The 21,821-nt window shown below is 44.3% G+C and overlaps 2 protein-coding genes across 2 annotated transcripts; one reads left to right on the forward strand and one right to left on the reverse strand.

Annotated features, from left to right (window-relative positions):
* Positions 1 to 7: 7 nt before the first annotated feature.
* HGSNAT (heparan-alpha-glucosaminide N-acetyltransferase) lies at positions 8 to 12,361 on the reverse strand. Its single transcript, XM_027893320.1, has 17 exons — positions 12,107 to 12,361; positions 11,694 to 11,833; positions 11,067 to 11,188; positions 10,045 to 10,114; positions 9,320 to 9,389; positions 8,107 to 8,213; positions 7,559 to 7,635; positions 6,897 to 6,927; positions 5,896 to 6,056; positions 5,408 to 5,517; positions 4,578 to 4,699; positions 4,090 to 4,216; positions 3,852 to 3,938; positions 2,620 to 2,697; positions 2,429 to 2,499; positions 2,194 to 2,306; positions 8 to 1,171 (listed from the first exon to the last, which is right to left on the reverse strand). Exons 1-17 carry the CDS (start codon positions 12,359 to 12,361, stop codon positions 990 to 992), a joined length of 1,923 nt encoding a protein of 640 aa, XP_027749121.1. The 3' UTR covers positions 8 to 989.
* Positions 12,362 to 12,422: 61 nt separating this feature from the next.
* On the forward strand, positions 12,423 to 16,741 carry POMK (protein-O-mannose kinase). The gene is made up of 2 exons (XM_027893356.1): positions 12,423 to 13,002; positions 13,531 to 16,741. Exons 1-2 carry the CDS (start codon positions 12,715 to 12,717, stop codon positions 14,302 to 14,304), a joined length of 1,062 nt encoding a protein of 353 aa, XP_027749157.1. The 5' UTR covers positions 12,423 to 12,714; the 3' UTR covers positions 14,305 to 16,741.
* Positions 16,742 to 21,821: the final 5,080 nt, after the last annotated feature.

Genomic DNA, 21,821 nt, shown 5'->3' on the forward strand with positions numbered 1-21,821 from the left:
TAGGAAAGTATTTCAGGTTTTTTATTAGCACTAGTTTGGTTTTCAGATTCAGGTCCCTTAAGTAAATCCATGTAGAAAGAGAATTGCTTTGACTGAAATGGGGCAATATCCAAGTGATTATACAAAGTCAATAGGAAATGGCCTTTCTGCACTCCTAGAGTGTAGCACATGAAACTCGGACCTCATCCATGCTAGAGGTACCGTAACACAAAGGCCCAGAACATGCACAGATGGGCTGCAGACCTGTAGAAGCAGCCTGCTGATTAATAAGCCAGTAGAAGAGATTTTAGGCAGCAGGCTTCAGCAGGATCCTAAACCTAAGGTTTTGGTCCAAGGCCAAACTGGAAGAATATAATGAAGCATGATCAGCTGAGGGCACCACTTTCCACAACATGCTGTTACACAGAGCTTTCCCAGACATTTACTGCACCACCAACCCAAGTGCAGGGCTGAGGATGCTGCCAGTGCTCCTGAGCGGAGCCAGCGGCCAAGTTAAATGTGTGCCCGTGGCCAGAGGGCCACAGACATGTGACAGGTGCCAAGGATATAAACAAACCCCAGACCACCTGAGTCAGGAGATTCTGTGTCAGGTGCAAGGACTGTTACCACAGGCCCATTCTGATAACCCCTGAGTCACCACCCAGATCCCTTGCAGTTCCTTTTGTGAACACCATCAGGCTCTCTTAGACTGCCCAACCGTATGTTCAGTTTCTCTATACAAAGGAAGGAAATCAGTAAAATATTTACAAAAGACAGGAAACAGAGAGCAACTGCAGACTAGTAAGGTTTTGCTAAATAGGAAAATACTGTCCCTTTAGTCACATAAAAGTCTTGATGACGACTTCCGTGGCACTGTAAACGTGAACTAGTATCCCTTTTTAGTTATACAGCCTAGCATGAGTGGCAGTATTTCAGGATAATCCACCATATTTCAGGATAATCCACTTGCCTTATCAGAGTCTAGGCCTGCTACACTTTGACCACCTCTATCAGATTTTCCAGAATATCCTTCTCCTGTAAAGTAAATATGATATTAAGACCCAAAGAGTTGTCGCTGTGAGGTTTTGAGTCAGATGCTCTGCGTGGGATTGACTGTCTTGCATCTTCCACTTAAAAGGGAAATAGTCTTCAAACACTTCGTGTCCAATGTAGACCAGGATTGAGTTCATTCCTGAAAGGAAGCACAGATCATACCATCTGAAAGAGCAGGTAAGAGTTTGCTTCAGAGCAAGCAGGCAGAGGAGTGCCAGGCTTATAAAACAGAGTGGCACGGAGACAATACCAGCTAATGTTACTTGCCCTGAAGATGCTACATCTGTGTGTTTTCAAATACAGCCTGAGGATTCTCTCCCCCGAAACGTTTATTGAAAAGAAATACAAACAACCTTTGTGCTAAATTGAAAACACAACCAAATCAGTATCCTGCAATTATATTAATAAGGAGAATAATAACAGTTATTGTCTTCAGGGAGGACGAGTGCCAACCTATCTGGTCAGATCTGTTGCCTTTACAAACAAATGCTGACTGCCCTTCAAAGCTCTGGGATTTCTGGTAGGAGGTACAATACCATGCTGTCACCCTACCCATTTTCCTGTCCAGACACCAGACACCAAAGCTGCTGAAAGGTCCCCTCTGGTGTGGGTTTGCTTTCTGTGCTCATGTTTGTTGTGTGCCCAGTGTGGTTAAAACCACAGTGGGATACTTTGGGAGGCATGCTTATCTGAAATCACAGAGACAGAACCTACACAGCTGCCCAGGGGATTTCATTTTCCACATCTTCAGAAGTGGTATTACCCTGTTGACAGGCCTTTGAGTTTCCCATTAAAGTTACACAAGTCTCAGCAGTCCTTTCCAAAACCAGTTATGAACAACTGTGGTATTTTGCTTGGTACTAGGCAGCTGTTCACGGGAACCTTAACTCGAGACCAAACTGAGAACTGTCATTAGGCAATACCAATAGCAGCTTCCAGGCCTTGTTTAAAGAACTGACTGTCCCTCTCCTAAATATCTGGGCTCAAGCATCCCAGTTCTGTGCAAATGTTCCACTCAGGTTAATCATTCTGGAATCCTGTAGGTTACTTCATTCTAAATCTCTGCTCTTTTAAAGACAAGGGAAGCACAGAAAGCAAAAGGATAGTATCAGCGCAGAAAGAACTGGAAGGAAGATGTTTCCCTGCTGTGATTTTACTGACCTGGGTAGAAAAATGGAGCACCCGACCACAGTTTCTTGACATCCACAAGGTAATATATCAGCAGTAAGAGGATGAAAGCAAAACAGCCTGTGGTTGTCACATACGATATCGACCTACAAATATTTTCAGGTGGAAAGATTAATATTTAAAGAACTATGTGATACCGATCTCAATATACAGAAGGTAAAGTAGTACTTTAACAAAATCATACTAGAAGTTGTATCTCTTTGCTTACCATAAGTTCTTGTTTATGGGAATAAACCCTTCTTCTTTAGAACATTTTGTCAAGATAGCAGAAATAATTCCCTGAAATAGAAAGTTGCTGAAGTTGATATAACCATTGCAACATCTTTAAGAATAACTAACTTTGCACTGCATTAAATACAATACATGTCTGTTAAAGAGCTACATAACCATCAGACTTACCAGTAATATGCTCCATACGATGAACCGACTCATAATTTGTTTGTGCTGGTCTTTGTAGAACAAGGTAATTTTTCCCGCCTTATAAAAAGAATTAAAAAAATTAACTAATGTCCTTTAATGTAGCTACATTTCAAGAGCCAGATATATTTGCCACCAGCTACCTGAGCAAAGACAGATAACACTAATAGGATTTATATCAGCCAAATGGCTGAAAGGCTCAGAAGAGGCAAAGAATGGACACAGAAGGGGAAAATAAATAAATGCACCCAATCAGCATTAGAGGTGCACCTCTTCTCCCTTCCCTACTATGTTAACACTGAGGAAGGGGACAAGCACCTTTATTAGGTCAACACAATGTAACTTGAGCTCCATCTCCCTTAGCAGGTTGCATGAAGGAACACTACAGCCAGCCCCAACAGCTTCTCCACTGCGCCACGTCTCAGCCTGACCTGCTCAGAGCACACGCTCCTTTTCATACACCATTAAGAAAGGTGTCCTACTGACTCAGTGCCACACTTCTGTTCCAAGCTCTGCCCCACAGATACTCCCAATCAGTTTTTACCCTATGCTACATGTGGAAACATTCCTTTTCCCAGCATGAGAGTTTCAGTTTGGTTCACAGCTGCTACACAGTCAGAAAAGCCAGCAGTGACTAACTAGAACTGCATCAAAAAGCATCGTGGTTTTGCATTTCAAACACAGTGGTGAGCTGTGAGCTTTTGGTGTTGGTAACACCAATGTGAATCCCTGCATCCCTCAAGTCAGGTAAGGTGAGCACACTCACAGCACCTATGCAAGACAGCTAACACTGCACATCAAGCAGAAAATTAGCAATGGGGAGCAAATACAGTCTCAACATTTAAACTGCTTAAAATGGAGCTGTGAAATCTATGCATCTCTTGGCCTTATTATCCGACATGCAGAGCTAGCCTACTCCCAGCATAAGCGCAATCTTAAACGAAGTTTCCAGGTGGATATTTTGAAAACTTCTTGTGTCCGTCCATTACAAAAACTGAGAGAAAGTTTAGGTGTATCTAATGCAAGTTACTGCCATGTTAGGTTCCACTTCTCTGACACTCACCTCAGGCTAAGTCATCCTGAAAGCATTGCTCCAGAAAAAATTTTGTTAGAACCAGTCTTGGCCATAAGTAAAGAAACCCCGTTGCCTCCCCACTTCCAAGCTTCCTTCAAGTTTTCCCACTATTGCATGCAGCCAGAAAGAAAAGAGGTACCTGCAGTCCCAAAAATGCCATAACAATGCTATTTATGGTCCCCAGGATCCCTTCAGGATCGTATGGCATCGTTGTTTGGTAAGTCACCTTAGAGAGAAAACAGTTGTTACACGGCACCTGAAAAACCAATCTCCTTTCTCTTAAATGCCCTTGCACATATCATTCCCAAGCCCCTCCTGACAGGTATGTTCAGTGCTTGCCTGTGGCTTCAAACTGCAAACCAAAAAAAGCTACTTACACTTGAAGAGGGATGCTGATAAATATGCTTTTCTCCAAGAAGCAAACGATCAATGTAACCAGCTGCTCCTCCAGTGCAGTTGGGATACTTTCCAAAGTCTCCAATGCCCCCAGGACCAAGATAGCCCCTACGACAGAGGCACACAGTGTTGGTATGCTCCATGCCACCAGTCCAGGACACTAAATGCTTGATGTTTTCCCCAGCTAGAGCACATGTCGATGGCATTGCAATTATCATATATTGCTGTACACAGACCTCAGGGAGATTTTAATCCTCTCCTTTAGATAGAAAGGAGGAACGACATCATTTTTGTAACACCTGCTACTTTAGTACCAAAGTAAAGCAAGTTTTTTCACGTGATGAATGCTTCCTTTAATGCTGCTGGCCTAAAAGCTCTCCTTCCCCCGGGTAATAAAATGTACTTTCTACTCGGTAGAATAAAAACTATCTGATGCCCCACAGAAAGTAGTCCAAGTGCACAGTCTTACCTAGGACAATCTGGCACTGGTAACAAGAAAGTCAGGCAGAGCCAAATCACTTCTAACATCAGAATGAAAATCCACTGTGGCCAGTAGGGGAGAATGTCCTGCAGAGCAGGATACGGTGCTTCCTGCATGAGATGGAGGAAAGGGAGTATTAGCTGGCAAGTAAGAACCATGCCCTTGGGGACAACCTGTACTTCCTGGCAGGCAGTCCCCCAGATACAAGAGGGAGCTGCTGTCATTACAAAATTGGGTTCTACCAATAGACCTTTCATTTTCAAAAATGATTTCCAGACACTTAGTTACTTGGGGAAGGCAGAGAGGATGGAAGAAGCAAACCAAAACAAAAGCCCCTAATGTTTTTTAACTTGGAAAATGTCAAAAAGAATTTTGATTCATGAGTAGAACAAAAGCCTTTTGGGAAAACAGACTCTCAACAGGCCAAAAAGCAGTATTACTTTCCCCTGCTGTGAAAAAACGCTGCCAAATTAGCTGGACAAAACACAGACCACAGGATTGAGCATAGAGATGCCTGTCCCTGGGCTCCCTTTGGCAACGGAAATTCATCAAAAGTACCTTGGAACGCCTGCTTCTAAGCACCATCTGAATGGATTGGTGATATCCTCATATACGGCAAAGCTAGATGGGATAAAATGCAGACTGGGACACTGAAGGGTGCATGTTCCCCAAAATTTTTACCAGGTCTCACTGCATAACACATCAGGTAAAATTCTAACATGTTTTCTTACCATTTCTCGTGTTCTTTGTGCCCAAACAAGAGGAAAGGTTCCCAAACCCTACTCCTATATCAGTTACTATCTCCTCACATAACTCACCCAGGTCCCACTCTCAGCTCTTGTAAACAGAAGTTCAAGAGCAGCAACAACCAGGTATGTGAATCCCAGCCTCTGGAGTACCCCAGGAATACGCAGACTATCCCAGGACACTGGAAAACATGCAAGCAATGTGAAAGAGGAGGAGACGTAGGCTCTTCTATAAAGATGAAAGCTCTCCTTTCTCCAGGGAGAGCTGAGACACACTGCACCTGCAGGTAACAAGGGACACCTCCACCCTGCCACCCCAACTTTCTGTAAATCATAATCCTGGGAAAGTCACTACTAAGATGATAACAGGGACTGGCACAGGAGCCCAAGAGAGAGAACTGCATCAGTGCAGAACTCAACTGCACTCTACAGGATACCATCAAACTGCCCCCATAAAGCTGATCACTGCAGCAAGGCTGACACTGTTTTTGCAACAGCCCAGCCAAGGAGGCAGAAATAGCAGTTGCAGAAACGTGAGGAAAAGAGCTAGTTCCACTCACAGGGTTTAAGGCAGTAATTGGGATTCACAACTATGATTCCCAGCAGGATCAGCAAAAAACTCCTCCAGAGGATCTTCCTGAGCACCTTCCACTTGGAACTTCCCCACCTCAGCATGGAGCTCAGTGACAATGCTATTGATGTCCCCATGATGAACACAAACCTGGAGAACAGAGCAGATGGAAAACGGAGCTGACTGATGTCTCATAACACTTTTTGACAGCAAACACTAGAACTAACAAAGCAGCCTGCACTGGCCCAACAAAATTTCACTGAGTGAAATTGGACATTTCTATTTCCTCTGTTCCCAGACTACTGAGCTTGCATTATCGGACCCTTCCACCTTTTTCAGTGGTCAGTTGAGGCAGGGTTGTAATTGCATTCTGGTCTTTTTCCAGCAATTCATGTGCTACCAAAAAATTCCATTACTCAGAATTAAATTAGCATCTTCAGAACAGTAAAACACAAGCTGCAAATCTATGATTCAGATTCAGAACTGACCCAGTCCTCCCTTCTAGATTAGGTTTACAGTCCAAGTCTGGCTCCCACCTCCAAAAGTAACCACAATCAGTGTGGAGAAGCATGCTAGGGGTAGATGGGATAACTGCTTCCCCATAAGATTGTTCTCTGGTTATAGAAATATTAGCTTAATCCAAAATGTACTTGGCTGTCTTATCTACAGACACACACCAGTCCAGCTTTGAATCTTGCCAGATTGCCTGCCTTCAACACAGATGCATGGCAATGAGCTTCTCAGGGACACTGCACTTCCACTGCCAGGGTAACCCTGGGCCTCCTAATGACATTGTGTGGAAGGAAACTTAGCTCTTCTACTTTCTACTGGTTCATAAGGATTTTGTTGTTACCTGGAGGGGCAGATTCAAGACAAATTCAACCCTCCAAATACCTTTCTACTTGGAGGCAAGGTGCACACAGTGTTCTGCTTGCAACCCTTAATATAAAGAATCACTTCATACAAGAAATATTCTTCAGGAAAACTTACCATGGAAACACCAGATCAGCCACAGTTAATCCTACAGAGAAATACGAAGGAGCACATTATTTACCTGGAACCCTCCCTAAATTTTAACAATACTATTGTTGAGTTTCTAGAGGAATTGCAGGCTGCTTGCAATTACTTGATGTCTCCAAATCTAAAACATGCTATAAACAAAACTTATAAAGAGCTAATCATCTTGCCTAACCGCTTTTTACCACTCTTCAAGAATAGGGTCAGAACTGATTGCTGTGCCTTGGAAAAGATTTCAAGGATGGGATTCTTGCTGTTCTCCACTGTGGCACCACAATGCCCATCTCCTTCCCTATCACCTTGTCAGTCAAGGCATTATGTTTTTACAGCATTGAGCAACATCAGCTTGACTGTGGCCAGCCATTTAACATAGAAGAGCTAAAGATATGAACCTGTGTCACAAATGAGAAGGTTACACACAGATTGTGATGTGAAGCCATCCTGTTACTGTGTGATGAACAGGACCATACACTGCTTTGCCCATTAACCTGACAGGCCAGACACCCTGCAGAGGCAAACTGGCACCACATCCCAGCCTTCAGCTGAGCAACAGCTCCTGCAGCAGCTGCAATGCTAACCATTTCTAGACACTGCTGCAGTGAAAGCCCAGATTAAGTGTCTCAATTGTACTTTACCATTCCAACTCTCATGTTTGAAGAACCAGTATTTTCCTCCTCCATAGTTAACAAACACCATAATTACAAGAGAGATCCTAAAAAGACACGAAAAACAAGTATTGCATGTCAATGAAATCCATATATGTGAACACAAAGTTACTGTTTACCCCCACTAAAACATTTCTAACTGTGATATCTGGTTTATTTTATCTTTAAAGAAAGATTTCCAAGGTTCCCAACAAGGTTTCCAGCTTTACCAAGCAGGAAGAAGTGTTTCAAAGATCACGGGTGGCAGCGAACCGAGGTAAGCTCCTTCACATAGCATTTTCACACTGAACACATGTTGTTCCTTTCCATGCCCTACCACAACTTTCATGTTTCATCAAACTAGATCAACTGCAAAGTGTTTTGGAAAGTCTGAGAATTAAAACCTTGATTAACTTCCAAGTAAAACAGACCACCTTGAACTGTCCATCTGCTATGTATTTCCACACACTGTCAAGCCACCACTGGAAAAATCTCATTGCTCCTGGAACAGCTGCTTTTGAGCAAGATCTTATGCTCACCCTCGGAACGTGTCAAGGGAATGCAGCCGCTGCCGAGAGGCTGTGCTCCACGAATGCGGGGCAGGATCACAGTTAATGGAGTCCGTTGTGTTTGGGGATCCAAGCTCCTTCGGGAACAAACCAGACATATGAAGAGCAAGTCAGCAGCTGCACCAGCTGCCTAAGGAACAGAGGTCAGCAAATTGCAAATTTTCACATACTCTGTCTTTATTCTCCCCGTCTTCCTTTTGTTTCCCCACTTGCTACTAATAACCTCTTCCTGGCTCCACCATTTGCAATTATTGCAGATGCTCCATACTCCACCTTTGACCAGGCAGAAACAAACAGTTCAGTAAAAAGAGCGTGTTCTTGAGACTCATGAGAGTTGGGTCCAGTCCAAATCAGCCAGAGAATTTGCCATCACTGTGAGTACTGCTTTACAACAGAGCTGAGCAAATCCAGTTGCTGACCCTCAAAAACGATCCATCCCATGCCAACTTGTCTGACACCACAGTGAGACTGTTTTGAGAGCTAAACTAGCAGAAAATGAATCCTTTTTAATGCAGGAGTGGCTTCTTTGCAACTGAGTTTCCTAAACTACTCTGATCAGCCTCAGTGATAGCATAAAGAAGCAGACCACTGTATCACAGCTATAGAGATGAACAACTACAAGAATTGCTGCAGAGCTCTGCTTCCAAGTCTTTTTATTCTAGATGGGTTTGGAGTAGGTTTGGCCTAGATGTGAAGTCCAGACTGTGATGAACTATCTACATTCTAGTACAGAATGGTGTTCACACAGAAATGCCAGCTCTAGGGGCATCTAAACTTTTTCTACCAGAGAAGTTTAGGCTTCAGTTTTTTGCTAAAATTCCTGCTGTGCAGGAAGCAGACATGAAGGCTGTCATTTCTTCCCTTTCCTTACAGTGTCTGTGTCAGAAGGTGCCAGTATTTTCACCAACATGTTTGCTTCAAGGGAACTAAAGAGGGCACAAAGCTCTATGTTCAAAACTTGGGAGAGGTCTACAGGGAATCCACTAAATTTGCATGGAAACCCATTCTAACACTTTTCATTGAAATAAAATTGCCTCTGACATCAATACAAGATTTGCTAAGGGGAACACACAAAAGGGGAAGATGATTAGTAACAAACAAGTCCCCAGATGTCCAAATAGTGTGTGTTCCTCAGAGATGAAAACACTGTAGAATGCAAACTAAAGATATTGCGGTCACTCACGGAATTAATCAGACGATCAGTTTCTCTGGGGTTCAGTTTCTTGTAAACCCAGTTTCTGACTGGATCAATTCTGAAAATTAGTAACAGTTTAAAACACAAAACAAAACAAGAAGTACTTTATTCAATCAATTTCATTTTAATAGGAACTATTTAGTATCATAAACCAAAGTTGGGACAGTCCCTGTTTCTGTTTTTACAGCTCACACAGGTATTGACATTCAGCCAGTACCTAGGATCTCAGTTAAGTCCAGCTGTGTAATTACATTGACAAGCTCAGGCTTGGGGGTTTTATTCTTGGGTTGCTTACAGGCAAGGATGAGTCATGCCATTAAGTACACAGGGTGGAAGGTTGCATATGCTACACACACTTAGGTCCCACTGACTTTGATTACTGATTCGAGGCTAGACCCAGGAGCAAGTCACAGGAGGGTGAGGCAGAGTGTGCATGAGTTTACAGTGGACATCAGCTGCTCTGCAGAAACTGCTCTGCACACAAGCTAACAAGGCTTCAAGGTATCCCTCAAGTGAAATCACATTTATTATTATGGAAATGTGCGTTTATTACTGCACAGCGTAACTTGCCCATGGCAACCTGATAATAGGATCTGATGATCTGCAAGCAAGGCTACAAGTATGACTCTCAAGAGTCTATTACCAGACTATCTCGTGTGTTTTTAAACTGGCAGCCCCACTTCACGTGTGAGGAGGAATTTCTGTTCACTTACTTCATAAAAAGGCGCCCAACAATCAGGACAGCAAGGATCCCCATGTAAACCAGGAAAGCAAAGAGAATAGCTACACAGAAAGAGAAGAACACAACTTTATAAATGATCTAACAAAACCATTCAGCAACCTGGGCTGGGCCAAGCATGATACAAACGTGACAAAAATCCCAACCCACCAATCATCACACCACCTTCTCCATGCAATACACATCCCCAGCCCGAGTTCCAGAGGGGAAAAAAACCCACAACAAGCCCCCAGAACAACTCAACACAAAAGCAGGCTAGTTTCAAAGGGACTACACATGTTGGCATAAAAAAGGCAAAAATAAAACTGCATTGCATCACAAGGCAATAGTGAGAGAAGAGCTGATGTGCCATATATCCTGAAGAATAAAACTAGAGATTTTAAAACAGCCTCGCATGGAGGCGACAGGGGAGTGGGCAGTATACCAAGTTTGCAAGCATGGAGAGTTTTTCTTTACAGCTGGGACACTGGAAGGACTGAAAAAAAAAGTAATGTAATGGAAAAGAATGGAAGAGATGTAGTCAAGAGTTTGAAACAGTCCTGGAAAAAAAGAGATGAACAAAAAAAAGGTAAACGTCAGGTTTAAAATTAAAACCGCAACAACAAACAAAAATCCAAACCATGTGGGAATTGTTTCCAATTTTTTGAGAAGCAAGACAAGAGGGAAGAAGAGAGAAAATTCTGTGTACACGCAGGGAAACAAACTAGCTATGAAAATATCTCCCTCTGGACACATACCCACTGATTTTTTTGGACTAATCCCTGCAGCAAAAAGGTTGTGGGCATACGATATATCACATGAGGAAGCCTGATCCTGGTCAGGGCCTCAAGATGGGTGTAAAAAACATAAGGAGGTAAGATGTTGAGAAAGAAGAGGGGCAAGCCCATGACAACTCTTCAGCACAGCATGAGTGGCTGCACAGGCTTCTCAGGAAGCTGGTTCTTCTGGGAGACATGCAAGTGGTAGAATTAAAGAGGAAAACAGAGCATTACATACGGAAATAGCTGTTGATAGGGCCTTCATTGATGATTAGGTCACAAGAAACAGTTTCAGTGTTTGCAGTTAGGGCCTTTACCACAAGGGAATAATTGCCAAACTCTCCAAAATGATACTGAATCCTGCAAAGGATAAAGAAAATTAAACTTGCTGAGCCACCACCACTACATGCAGGTACCACAGCAGCATTTAGGGGGGCTGTAAGACTGCATGCTATAGGAAAGGAAAGATAAAACCTTGGACTAACAGCATGATCTAGGCAAGGACCTTGTCTTTGCTAAGCATTACCCTCCCATAGCCCAACACCAATTCTTTACCACATATGCACTGCCATTATTTGTCTTCTTGAACTACAAACTCCCTGCAAGAGAAATCAGGTGTTTGCACATGCTGCCTCAGTGAACACCATTCTGGCTCCTGCTTGCACCTAGACCCTTCCAGCACAATTACAATGTATGCCACAGTTCCTTCCAGCAGTGGAGTGAAGACTGAACTCTAGGTCTAAACAGTTGGGAAAAAGGGTGTGTGTGAGCAGGCAATTAACAGGCACATGTCTCCAAGGAGAAAAAAAAAAAAAAAAAAAAGGCATAGAGTTATCCATGTATTCCCTGGGGCTGGGCCACGTACTTGCAGAGCTCTCTGTCACCCACAGAGCTGTTGAGCATCAGGGTGAGTGGATGCTGGGTATCAACCATTACCGACGCCGTGCCCGGTTTTGTCAGGCTCCCGTTGCTTGGTGGGACAAACGCCAGGAACTGATACAAGCACTGTGGAAGAAGAGGGTGAAGGGAGCTAATTAGCGCCAAAGGAGAGTGCAAGGGGATCCTGCCTCGCATGGTGGCAAAAACAAGGAAAGCTGTCACGGGGCTAGAGCAGCTCCTGCTGCGGGAATACCCCGCGTCCTGCTCGCAGGTAAAACCGAAGCGAAGCGACCTGACGAGGCCACGGGGAGACGCCGGAGAGGCCGATCAGCCCCGCCGAGGGCCGGGCTGTCATGAGCGGTGGCCCGGGGGTGACCCACGCCCGGCACAGCCCCTCACCTGGTGGCAGGAGCCGGAGCGGGCGGCGAGGCGCAGGCCCGGAGCGGGCAGCTCGTTGCGGACGAGCAGCAGAGCCTGGTCCATCCGCCCCGGCGGCCGCCGCTCTGACATCGCCGCCGCCACCGCCCCGGCGCGGGGCCCGGGCGCGCTGCCCTCGGGCGAGCCGTGCCCGGGCGGCTCCGTGAGGCCCGGCGCCATGAGCAGCGCGCCCAGCGCCGCCGCCACCGCGGCCGCCAGCCCCGCCGCCGCCGCCATCGCGCTGCGCTCCGCCCCGGGGCGGTGCCGCCACCGCCACCGCCCCGCACGGCCGCGCTTCTCCGGGCTTTCCGGGGTCACGCGTCCCTGCCCGGGCCGGCCGGCGGCTCGGGCCCGCCCGCCTGGGAAACCGGGAGGATGGACAGTGGGGCGAGCGTCGAGCTCGAAGCCGCCTTTAGCACGTCCCGCCGCCACGCGTGGGCTCTCTTCGCAGGCTGCAGGCTCGGGGCGGCGGTGTCTGCGGGGCGGCTGGGCAGCCGGCGCTGAGAAAGCTCCACAGGCGTCTATCCACGGGCTGGGGAGAGGGTCCTGCTTAGCCTCCGTCTTTCACGGAGAATGCAGAGGGCAAGGCCATGGAAAAGAAACCGCATTTCGTTAGGAGAGAGTTTCTTCCCAGAGAGGTGTCGTCCATCTCGCTGGCGTTACTGCTTGTGGCCGTCCTGCTCCTTAATGTCCTTCTCTACCTCTACCTCAACAAGTTTTACAGCTCTCTGGGACACACCGAAACGGACCCCAGCCTCTGCCCTTTTGGGCACTTCAAACTGGGATCAGTGAAAAATTGTTCCCCGTGGCTTTCCTGCGAAGCCATAAATAGGGAAGTCAGGAAACTCAAGTGTGTTGGTGAAGGTGCTGTGAAAAAGGTGAGTTCAGTTTTCCTTTCTTCTCTCCTAGATAACGGGCTTTCGCAGTTTTTTGGCTAATTAGTGCCCGTTAGTGCTGTTATGACTATCCTTACAGCAGCTAATTACTGCAGACATCCAGGAGCATATGGCATACTGATAAGGTGAACAGAACAGGTAGGAGAGTATGACCTGGGCCACCTTTCTGATACCAAATGACATCCGGTTACACAAGCAAAATCAAAGAACAGTGAAGCGCTCCTGGAGCATGATGCAATCATGGCAGAGTAAGACTGTCTGTTTGGGTGGTATGAAATAACTTGCGGGCATTGCCCATTTCAAAGAAAACTTTGGAAATCGTGATGTAATTATCACATCTGTAAGGGCTTGCTGTGACAGGTACATGGCCCTGCCTAAGGCTGACTGTGTGTCTGGTGACTGCAATTTGCAGTTGTGACTAAACATCACAGTCAGAGGTCAGCAGCAACAGGTAGCAGTTCATAGAAGAAGGCTCTCCACGTGTCTTACATGTCTCTTGTGTGTTCTCAGGTCTTTCTTTCTGAGTGGAAGGAAAACAAAGTGGTCCTTTCACAGCTCACCAACTCAGAGCTGAAGGAGGACTTTCTCCATGGACTGAAGATGCTGAAAGCACTTCAGAGCAAGCATGTCGTCCGACTGCTTGGCTACTGTGAGCAGCAGTTCACAATCCTCACTGAGTACCATCCTCTTGGCTCCCTGAGGGGCCTGAATGAAACTCTACACATTCCCAAATACAAGAGCATGAACACCTGGCATCACAGGTTGATGCTTGCTATAGACTACGTGAGTGTCATTCATTACCTGCACAGCAGCCCTCTGGGCACCTTGGTGATGTGCGACTCGAATGATCTGGACAAGGTCCTCTCTCAGTATCTCCTGACAAGTGACTTTCACATCCTGGTGAATGATTTGGACGCATTGCCTCTTGTGAACAGGAGTGCTGGCAGGCTGGTGAAGTGCGGTCATCGGGAGCTCCAGGGTGAGTTTGTAGCTCCTGAGCAGCGTTGGCCCTATGGAGAAGATGTGCCATTTGAAGATGACCTCATGCCTCCCTATGATGAGAAAACAGACATCTGGAAAATCCCAGATGTCTCCAACTTTTTGTTGGGCCATGTTGAAGGAAGTGACATTGTACGACTGCATTTGTTTGACATCCATGCAGCATGTAAGAAGAAGGACCCGGTGGAACGACCTTCTGCCCGAGAGGTCTTAGACACCTACAGGAAGGTTTTAACTCTGCTTATTCGGGAGGCAGCCATGCCTGGTACTAGGGAAATGCTATAGTGAATCATGAGGCAAACAACAGACTGAAGTTGATGTCCATCCTATTTATGTAGCTTACCTGAAGGGCAAAGCCTCTGTCCCCAGAACTCAGAAGAAAAGAACAACTGAACTTGTACCTTTTGATTAAAAAAAAAAATAAATCCACCCAATCCTAGAGCTCTGCAAGCTTTCCATTGGTATGTTTAATCTATTATTGGAAAAAGAGGAGAGAGAGAAATGAAATTGTGTGGGTACAGGGGAAATTTGTTCCTTAAGAAATAATAAGTACTCTTTTGCAACATTTACACAAAAAATATCTTGAAAATTACAGAAAAAGAATACAAAAAAAAAATTGGTCCACCTCAGCTGGTTGGCAGAGGACTGGAGAGCAGAGACCATGGCATGCCCCCCACAAGCTTTGTGCTAATTCCTGTGGCTTTGGCCCATTTGTATCCACAAAGCCCTCATGCACTTTCCCATGGAGTAAAAACAGTGGTCACTCAGAAAGGAGTATCCCAGTTCACTTCAGATTTTGGTAAGCCCCAGTGCCAGAAACCCAGTGATGGTCTCTCTGTGCTGGAAGGGAAATAGGTTGTTTTTGGAGCCAGATGGCCATTGCTGTGTGGGCCCTGTATCCCACACCAGCAAGCATGTGGCTACTTTTGTAAGCAAGCAGATGATGCAGATCCTGAAGGGTCTACTTACAGACACATGCTCTTGATTTTCAAGCCTTTGTCCCATGGTATTCTCAGATGGGCTCTTTAGAGATGAAGCTGTAAAATAGGAGTCTCTTCCTCTTTTTTAATCCACAGAAATCCTTAACACTTTGGAAAAGAGCTGAAGCGTATCTTTTTTTTCATTCACTTATCCTTGCTGAGTGTCATCATGACTCGATGGAAGGGAGGAGAAGAAGGAACTGAAAGAGAATGTAACTTCCTTCCACAGCAATGAGCATTAAACACAAGGAGACTTGGAAAAGAAAAGCCCTGTATTCAGAGCATACAACTCTACTTGATCTGAATTCAAAGCCCACTGAGCATAAAGAAAGACTGCTAAAAAGCAGCCTTGTTCGGTGTGTCAGGAAAAAGCTTGTGGTACCTACATGGGTGTCACAGCCTGGTACCAAAAGCTGGAGAGGAAGAATAATGATGCCTTAATCCAGCAGTAGGCTCAGTTTGATGGGACTGAGATCTGGGAGGCAGTTGTTCTCTTGATGAAAAACAGGAATAGTGTGACTGAGAAATTTGGACTCTACCATTGCACACCTGAAGAATTCCTGTGCTGTGGACGAGGTCTTTTAAAGACCTAAGGGCCTGAGACAACTTGCATGTTTTGACTTGAGATGTGATTTGTAAGCAGAGAAGTACATGGTCCTTTCTGCTGAAGACTTTGGTTCTGTTCTTTTCTGTGCTGCTGTTTCTCTTCACCTAAACAAGCCATGTTATAACTGCACTAAGAACATGCAGTCAGTTCATATATATAATGTTCAAATCCCAGTACCAAAATTTTATTAAAAATGGGAAAACTTTCCTGCAAATTAGTAAATTTATACCTGATATCACACAATGCCATCGGGAGCCCTTTAAAGGCTGCTGATTATGGCTTTCCCTCTGGACAGTCTGTTTTCTTAAATTAGCTGACTTTTGCCCTTTTTCACTTGTGCAGTCTTTCCTCGCAGCTTTCCTGCTCCGGTTGTCAGGAGGCAAATCTCAGAAGACAGGGTCTTCAGAAGAGAGTAGGGATTTTGGATGCTTCAGATTTGTTTTGAACTTCGACTCAAAACACCTAAAAGAAGCCTGGGGAAAAAGAATGCTATATCTGTTGTAAATGCATCATCTAGCCCATGAACTCTTGAGTTGTTACTATTAAGGCTAGAGTTCTACAGTTCCAGCATGAATCCATGATGTGCAACAGCTGGAAAAGTGTCCTGTTACAGCTTCTCAAAGCCAGAGACCAAGGTTTGAAGGGCCAAGCGTCAAATCTTTTGCATGTTCCCCCCACAATAACTTCTTACCTTTTGTTAGCTGTCACGTACACTTGAAAGGAAAATCAGCATCTGATGACTGTGAATAAACATCCCAATTGTTTGTTTATGAGAGTAGTAAGGACAGATAAGAAGAACCTGCCAAGCTTCTTATGCTGGTCTCCCTCAGTTAAGACAAGCTTTTGTTGGAATTCTTTCTCTGTTGTGTACTGTTACACCTTGCAAACAGCCATATTGGTTTCACAGAGTGAAAAAAGTGAGGACAGATTCTTGTTCTGAATAGTCGTCTTGCTGTGGAGATGACTCTCTCTGTTCCTGGATGAAATAATTACAAATGTTTTAAGAAAAGGTGTCTCCCTAAACATTCCCCCTGAAAAGTGGCTTCTCCACATGTCTCTTCCCCATTCCCTCTCTTTCAGCCTGTGTGGTGTCCAGCATTGTATTTCATCAGGTATAAATTACATTTGTTCTGAATACAGCATTATGGAGCTGCAGTTTCGTTTTCTGGATGTTATTTCTGTCTATGAGGAAACACTAGATGGCAGCATGAAGGTCAGTTTAGCTTTAGTTATTAGCAGTTGCAGCCCCCCATGCCTAAACATAGCCAGAATGTGCCCTTGAAGCCAGTATTTTCCTAGCAAACGTCCATACAGATCTCATTGTGTTTGCATTAGTGAGTTTAAAGTAACAAGACAGATAGACATAAGGGCTGTTATAAGAACCACAACTGCCAGTTGAAGGGGTTACCACCTCCCCTTTAACTTGCTCATAGTATTTGTGTACTTTACTGTTTGCATGTCACTTCCTTCCAGTCTTTCCATAAAATCAGACATTTGTACCCTATGCATCTTTCTGTTCTTCCCTGCTAATCCCTCATGCAATCTCAAGATTGCATAAATCCAGTCCTTCCCACAATTACAGCTGCTTTTCTTTTAAAGAGAAGAGGCAAGGCCTCATGGAGAGGGAAAAAGGCAGAACAGCCTACATGCTGTTGTCTCCCCTCTTTCCAATTCTCTTTTCTGGGCATTCCAGTTTTTACCACCAATGACAGCCTTTGATAAGTATTTAGGGACTTCACTGCCTCAGTACAAGCAGCTCTTGAATGTCTAGTGGAAAACATCTAAAGACAAAGGGCAGGAAGAGGCCTGTTCACAGCTGGAAGCCTGCAAGCCCTTCTCTCCTCATCCACTCCCCAGCCAGCTCCAGGCCAGTGGATATGACCTCCCGTGCTAAGACCACTGCCACAGCTCTGCCTAACCCCAACAACAGCTGATGGCTCTTATCTCAAGCTCAGATCAAGGGTCCCACATTCCCTGACCTTCCCACAAAAGATGTTTCCTTTTGTATCTCTGTTCTTCTATCCCAAAAGTCCAGTCAAAGAAGCTGCACAAGGACGCACAAGGAGAAGGAGAGCTACTGGTGCTTATCTCCTTCAGAAAACTCCAGAGGAGGTTTCCCTAACCACCCTAGGTGGTCAGCGTGAAGGTAGATATGATCCCAGTTGTTCCAGGGCTTTTGTTTGCTGCCATCACCAAGATAAAGGCCCTGGGTCTGGCACCTTTCCAAGGACAGGACAACCCTTTTGCTGAGCTCAGTGTCTGTAACCACCTTGCCCTTTCCTTTTGGACAATGCCTCCTCTGCCATCCCTGCAGCAATCCCACAGCACATCCTTCCCACACCCATCCAACCAGCTGCTAGACAAAGAATCAAAGCAGAAACCACCTCCCAGACTAAAGAAGTAGCACCTAGTTCCTGGACTGAACTCTCCTGGGACCCTGCTGTGCCAGCAGTGGAGGAGACAGGGAGACCTAGGGCATGCTAGCTGAGCCTGCTGACAGTCTGGCTACAGGTGACAACTGTGTCAGGGCACCTGGACCCACTGCTGGTATGGTATGCTCTATTCTTGGTCCAATGCTGTTGCCAGAAACAAATTCCCAGTGGATTTACCAATAAAGTTTAGCCCTTTCCAAGTAGGTTACAGGTTACAGAATGGAAACCACCTGTCTCAGAGCAGAGTCACACATTCAGTTCAAAACCACTGCTCCTTTCTCTTTCTTCTCAGTCATCCAAAGAACAGCACTGTCAAGGTTATTCTGTTTCCCTTTCCAAACCGCCTGCTGGCTGCACGCTTCCATGGGGATCAAGTCTGATGTAGCAGTTCCCATTTTGTGCAGTGGGTTTCAGACTTCATCTTAAAAGCACTCCTATAACACTGAATCCTGTAAAGGTGAGCAGCCTACACAGCAACTCATCCATATGTTTGACACCATCACAGGTAAAAAGTAGTGCATGAATATCCACACCAGCCACTATACAGGTCTGGGTAAACGCTAAGGAAATAAAATGGACACAACATATTTAATTGAACATTTGTTTGATTCATTTATTTTTTTCTTTTTGGAAGGATACTTTGAAAGTCTGTGTTACTCTGCATTTAATAGAGTGGTTACTTTTAACTGTAGCAGAAGTTTAGAATACCACACAAACTTTTTGAAATTCTGTCACAAGCTCTAAAATAATATTTTCCTTTGGTGCCACATAAACAAAACATCAGATCATTATCTTTGTGAAACAGAGGCAATGCTGTTTGCCAAATATAATTTGTGAGCTATTTGGCAGAATTTGCAACTGTAAACTGATTCTATCATTATACTGTAATGTCTTACCAACAGTCAGGAGACCCTGGGAACAAGAAAAAAGTGGTTCTCAAGTTCTTCTAGCATGATATAATGTGTATATTTGTAGAGTCCAACCAAATAAATTATATGCTAGATGGTGCTTTTAAAAAGGAAAAAGGATTTTGTGGTTTTTTTTTTTAATTGAGGTACTGTATACTTGAGATGACCACATGATTTCCAATAATTATCAGTCTCTGTTCAGAAGTCTATAATCCAGTATTTATCAGGATTAAATGATGAATATATTTACATTACAGTGATATTTATGTCTCAGCAATTTCTGATTCTGTTTAGCTATGGGTAACTCAAAATCCATTAAAAATTATATATCTATATATAGACACACAAAGATTCTTCAGCCATAATTTTCAAAAGATCAAGCTTACTGTTCCAGCACTCACATTTTGGAGATGAAGTAACTGGATTTTCATAACTGGTAACATTCAGTAGCTTTCAGTCAAATATATAGTAGTTGCTGGATGCTAATGACTTTTGAAAAGCGAATTCTTTCCCTGAAGAGCTGGAAGACCTTTTTCAGCAATTCTCTTGATAAAGTTATGAGACCAAAGTAGGTTCTTTTATCAAGTGCACTCTGGATTTCTTAGTGGAATGAACAAAGTTCCCACTTTTGTAAAAGTTGTCATTTTTATGTGTTTTTCTCCCCAAGAGCTCGTTTCTGAGGGGTAGGGGGGAAGGGGCAGGGGGTTAGTCTAACTCTCAGCTGAAAATCCCCAGGCTTATTTGCTTGTAATGATGAAAATCTAGCAACTAAGTCTGGGGGTCCATTAACTAAGTTTAGCTTATGCCAATGCCATTTATATTATTGTTATAATTACTTTGGTGCCTATATGCTTTGGTCACAGACTAGGATCCTGGAGGTCAGATGCTATAAAAGCACAGCACAAAATGACAGTCCTTTCCCTACAAGCAGCTTTAGTATAAGAAAATATAAAACAGCTTATGTCTTTACACATTAGCAGCATACACAAGCATTGGTTAGCCTATCCCATATCATCCAAGCTACAGATAAATATGGTACATGATCTGCATGGACAGGTCACACCATTTCTTGTACACATAATGGCAACTGCAATGCCTGACTCTTCTCTGACCAAATTCAATGGCAGCTTGCATTCCCATTTCTGAACGTGCTTTAGGAGCCCAAGACTGAAACAAAAGCCCGAGCTATAAGAGAAAATAAGTGTACCAGGACAAAATAACACATAGCTTAAGAGTCAACCAACTTTGCTATTTGAACCAGATTCCTCAAGGAAGTCATGCAAAAGGCCTGCACTCCCAGAACTCCTATTTCTACAGGCCAGTAAGTGGAATATTACCCCTTTTTCTCAGGCTTGCAAGGCTGACACACAGTTCAGCACCAGATGTGCTCCTCAGTCTAATCCTGTCCTACCCCCTGATTCACATTTGCTAAATTCATAGGGGTATGTGGGAGAAGAAAATCTGTCTATGCCTGTCTTCTAGGCTGGGGGCGGGTGGATTATCTGAGACTTAAATCAGGCATTTAATGAAATCAAATGAATAAGTCACCTTCTGAATGAGGTAAAGTCTGTTTTTGTGTGCTGGAGGCTGTGGAGAAAATCACAGGACCTGAAGTCATGCTTTATGGATGCAGGCCTTGGTTTCCTCTGGATGGTAAGCTGCGTGCAGAGTCCTGAGGTTTTCCAGCCCCTTCCTGGGTTGCCCAGAACAAGCTGTAGGGTTAATACAAAAAGTGCTTTTAGTTACAGCTTAAATACAGCTTCTCTACACCCCATCTAAGGGAGCCTGATCTCAACCGAGGTCTAGAGATAGTAATGAAATATAAAGACTCCCCAAGTTACTTATGTTTGTTCTTTCCACTTTTCTTCCAAAGATGTGTAATACTTTCAGGCCTGTTAGCAGAAAAGTTCGACATACTAAAAAAAGCAAACAAAAAGCCTCAACTTCACAAGAAACTGTTTAAGGTCCCTGTGAAGCCATGCTTAATTAACTGTCTTTTTTCATGTTGCATAAATGACTTCTTTTTCTTTCTCTTAGTGGTTTCCACAGTTCTGTGCATGGGTGCCATCCCAACTTAATGACCTAGAATTATGTCTAATTGCTGTTCTATCCTTCTTTCCCACATCATGTGTGGCAAGGAACTTTTCTCATGACAACAGTGCCTTAGGGTTTTATTCTTTATATTGTCATTTTCACTCATATCCTTTTATGTCCTGATCTGAGGCCTCTTTAAATTTATTTTTATTTATTAAAAATTATTTTCCGTACCATGGAAAGAGGAAGACTTGGCACACCTTGCACTGAGAACATGGCTCCCCAAAGAACAGTTTCCCCAGGCTGGTTAGATATCTGTGAAGCAAGTGCCATCCAAAAGAAGTGTCTTGACCCCTTCCACACAGTAAGGGGTCAGGGCATTTCCTGGGCACAGAAAGTGTAATTCTGAATGTTTGACATAGGTTAGATATGTCATGGACGAAAAATAGTTGTTTTTTTTCCCCCTTATTTTCTTATAAAGCTTGAAAACAAATAATTGCAACATGAGCACATATCCCAAATATGCATAAAGCACATGAAGATGAACCATATCCCTAATTCTACATTGTGATATTTCTAGTATCTGAAGGAAGATATGGCAAGAGGAACTATCTGGGCAGAGGTGGATAGAAAGAAGGAGAAGGGCATAGAGAACAGCATACCTAGCCTCTCACGTAGCTCAAAATATGCCACATCAGGCAGTGGGGGGTGGGGGGGAAGTTTTTGTGTATGTGTATGTTAGAACCAGCCTAGTTTACCTGCATCTCATTGAGCAGTTCAGACAACTTTTCAAGCTTCTAAACTGAAATGCTTGCTCTGCCAAAGCATAATCCTAGAATTC

This window comes from Empidonax traillii, unplaced genomic scaffold (assembly GCF_003031625.1).
Source record: "Empidonax traillii isolate 1590-97213 ecotype Southwest subspecies unplaced genomic scaffold, ASM303162v1 scaffold386:size1297806, whole genome shotgun sequence".
Taxonomy (NCBI): domain Eukaryota; kingdom Metazoa; phylum Chordata; class Aves; order Passeriformes; family Tyrannidae; genus Empidonax; species Empidonax traillii.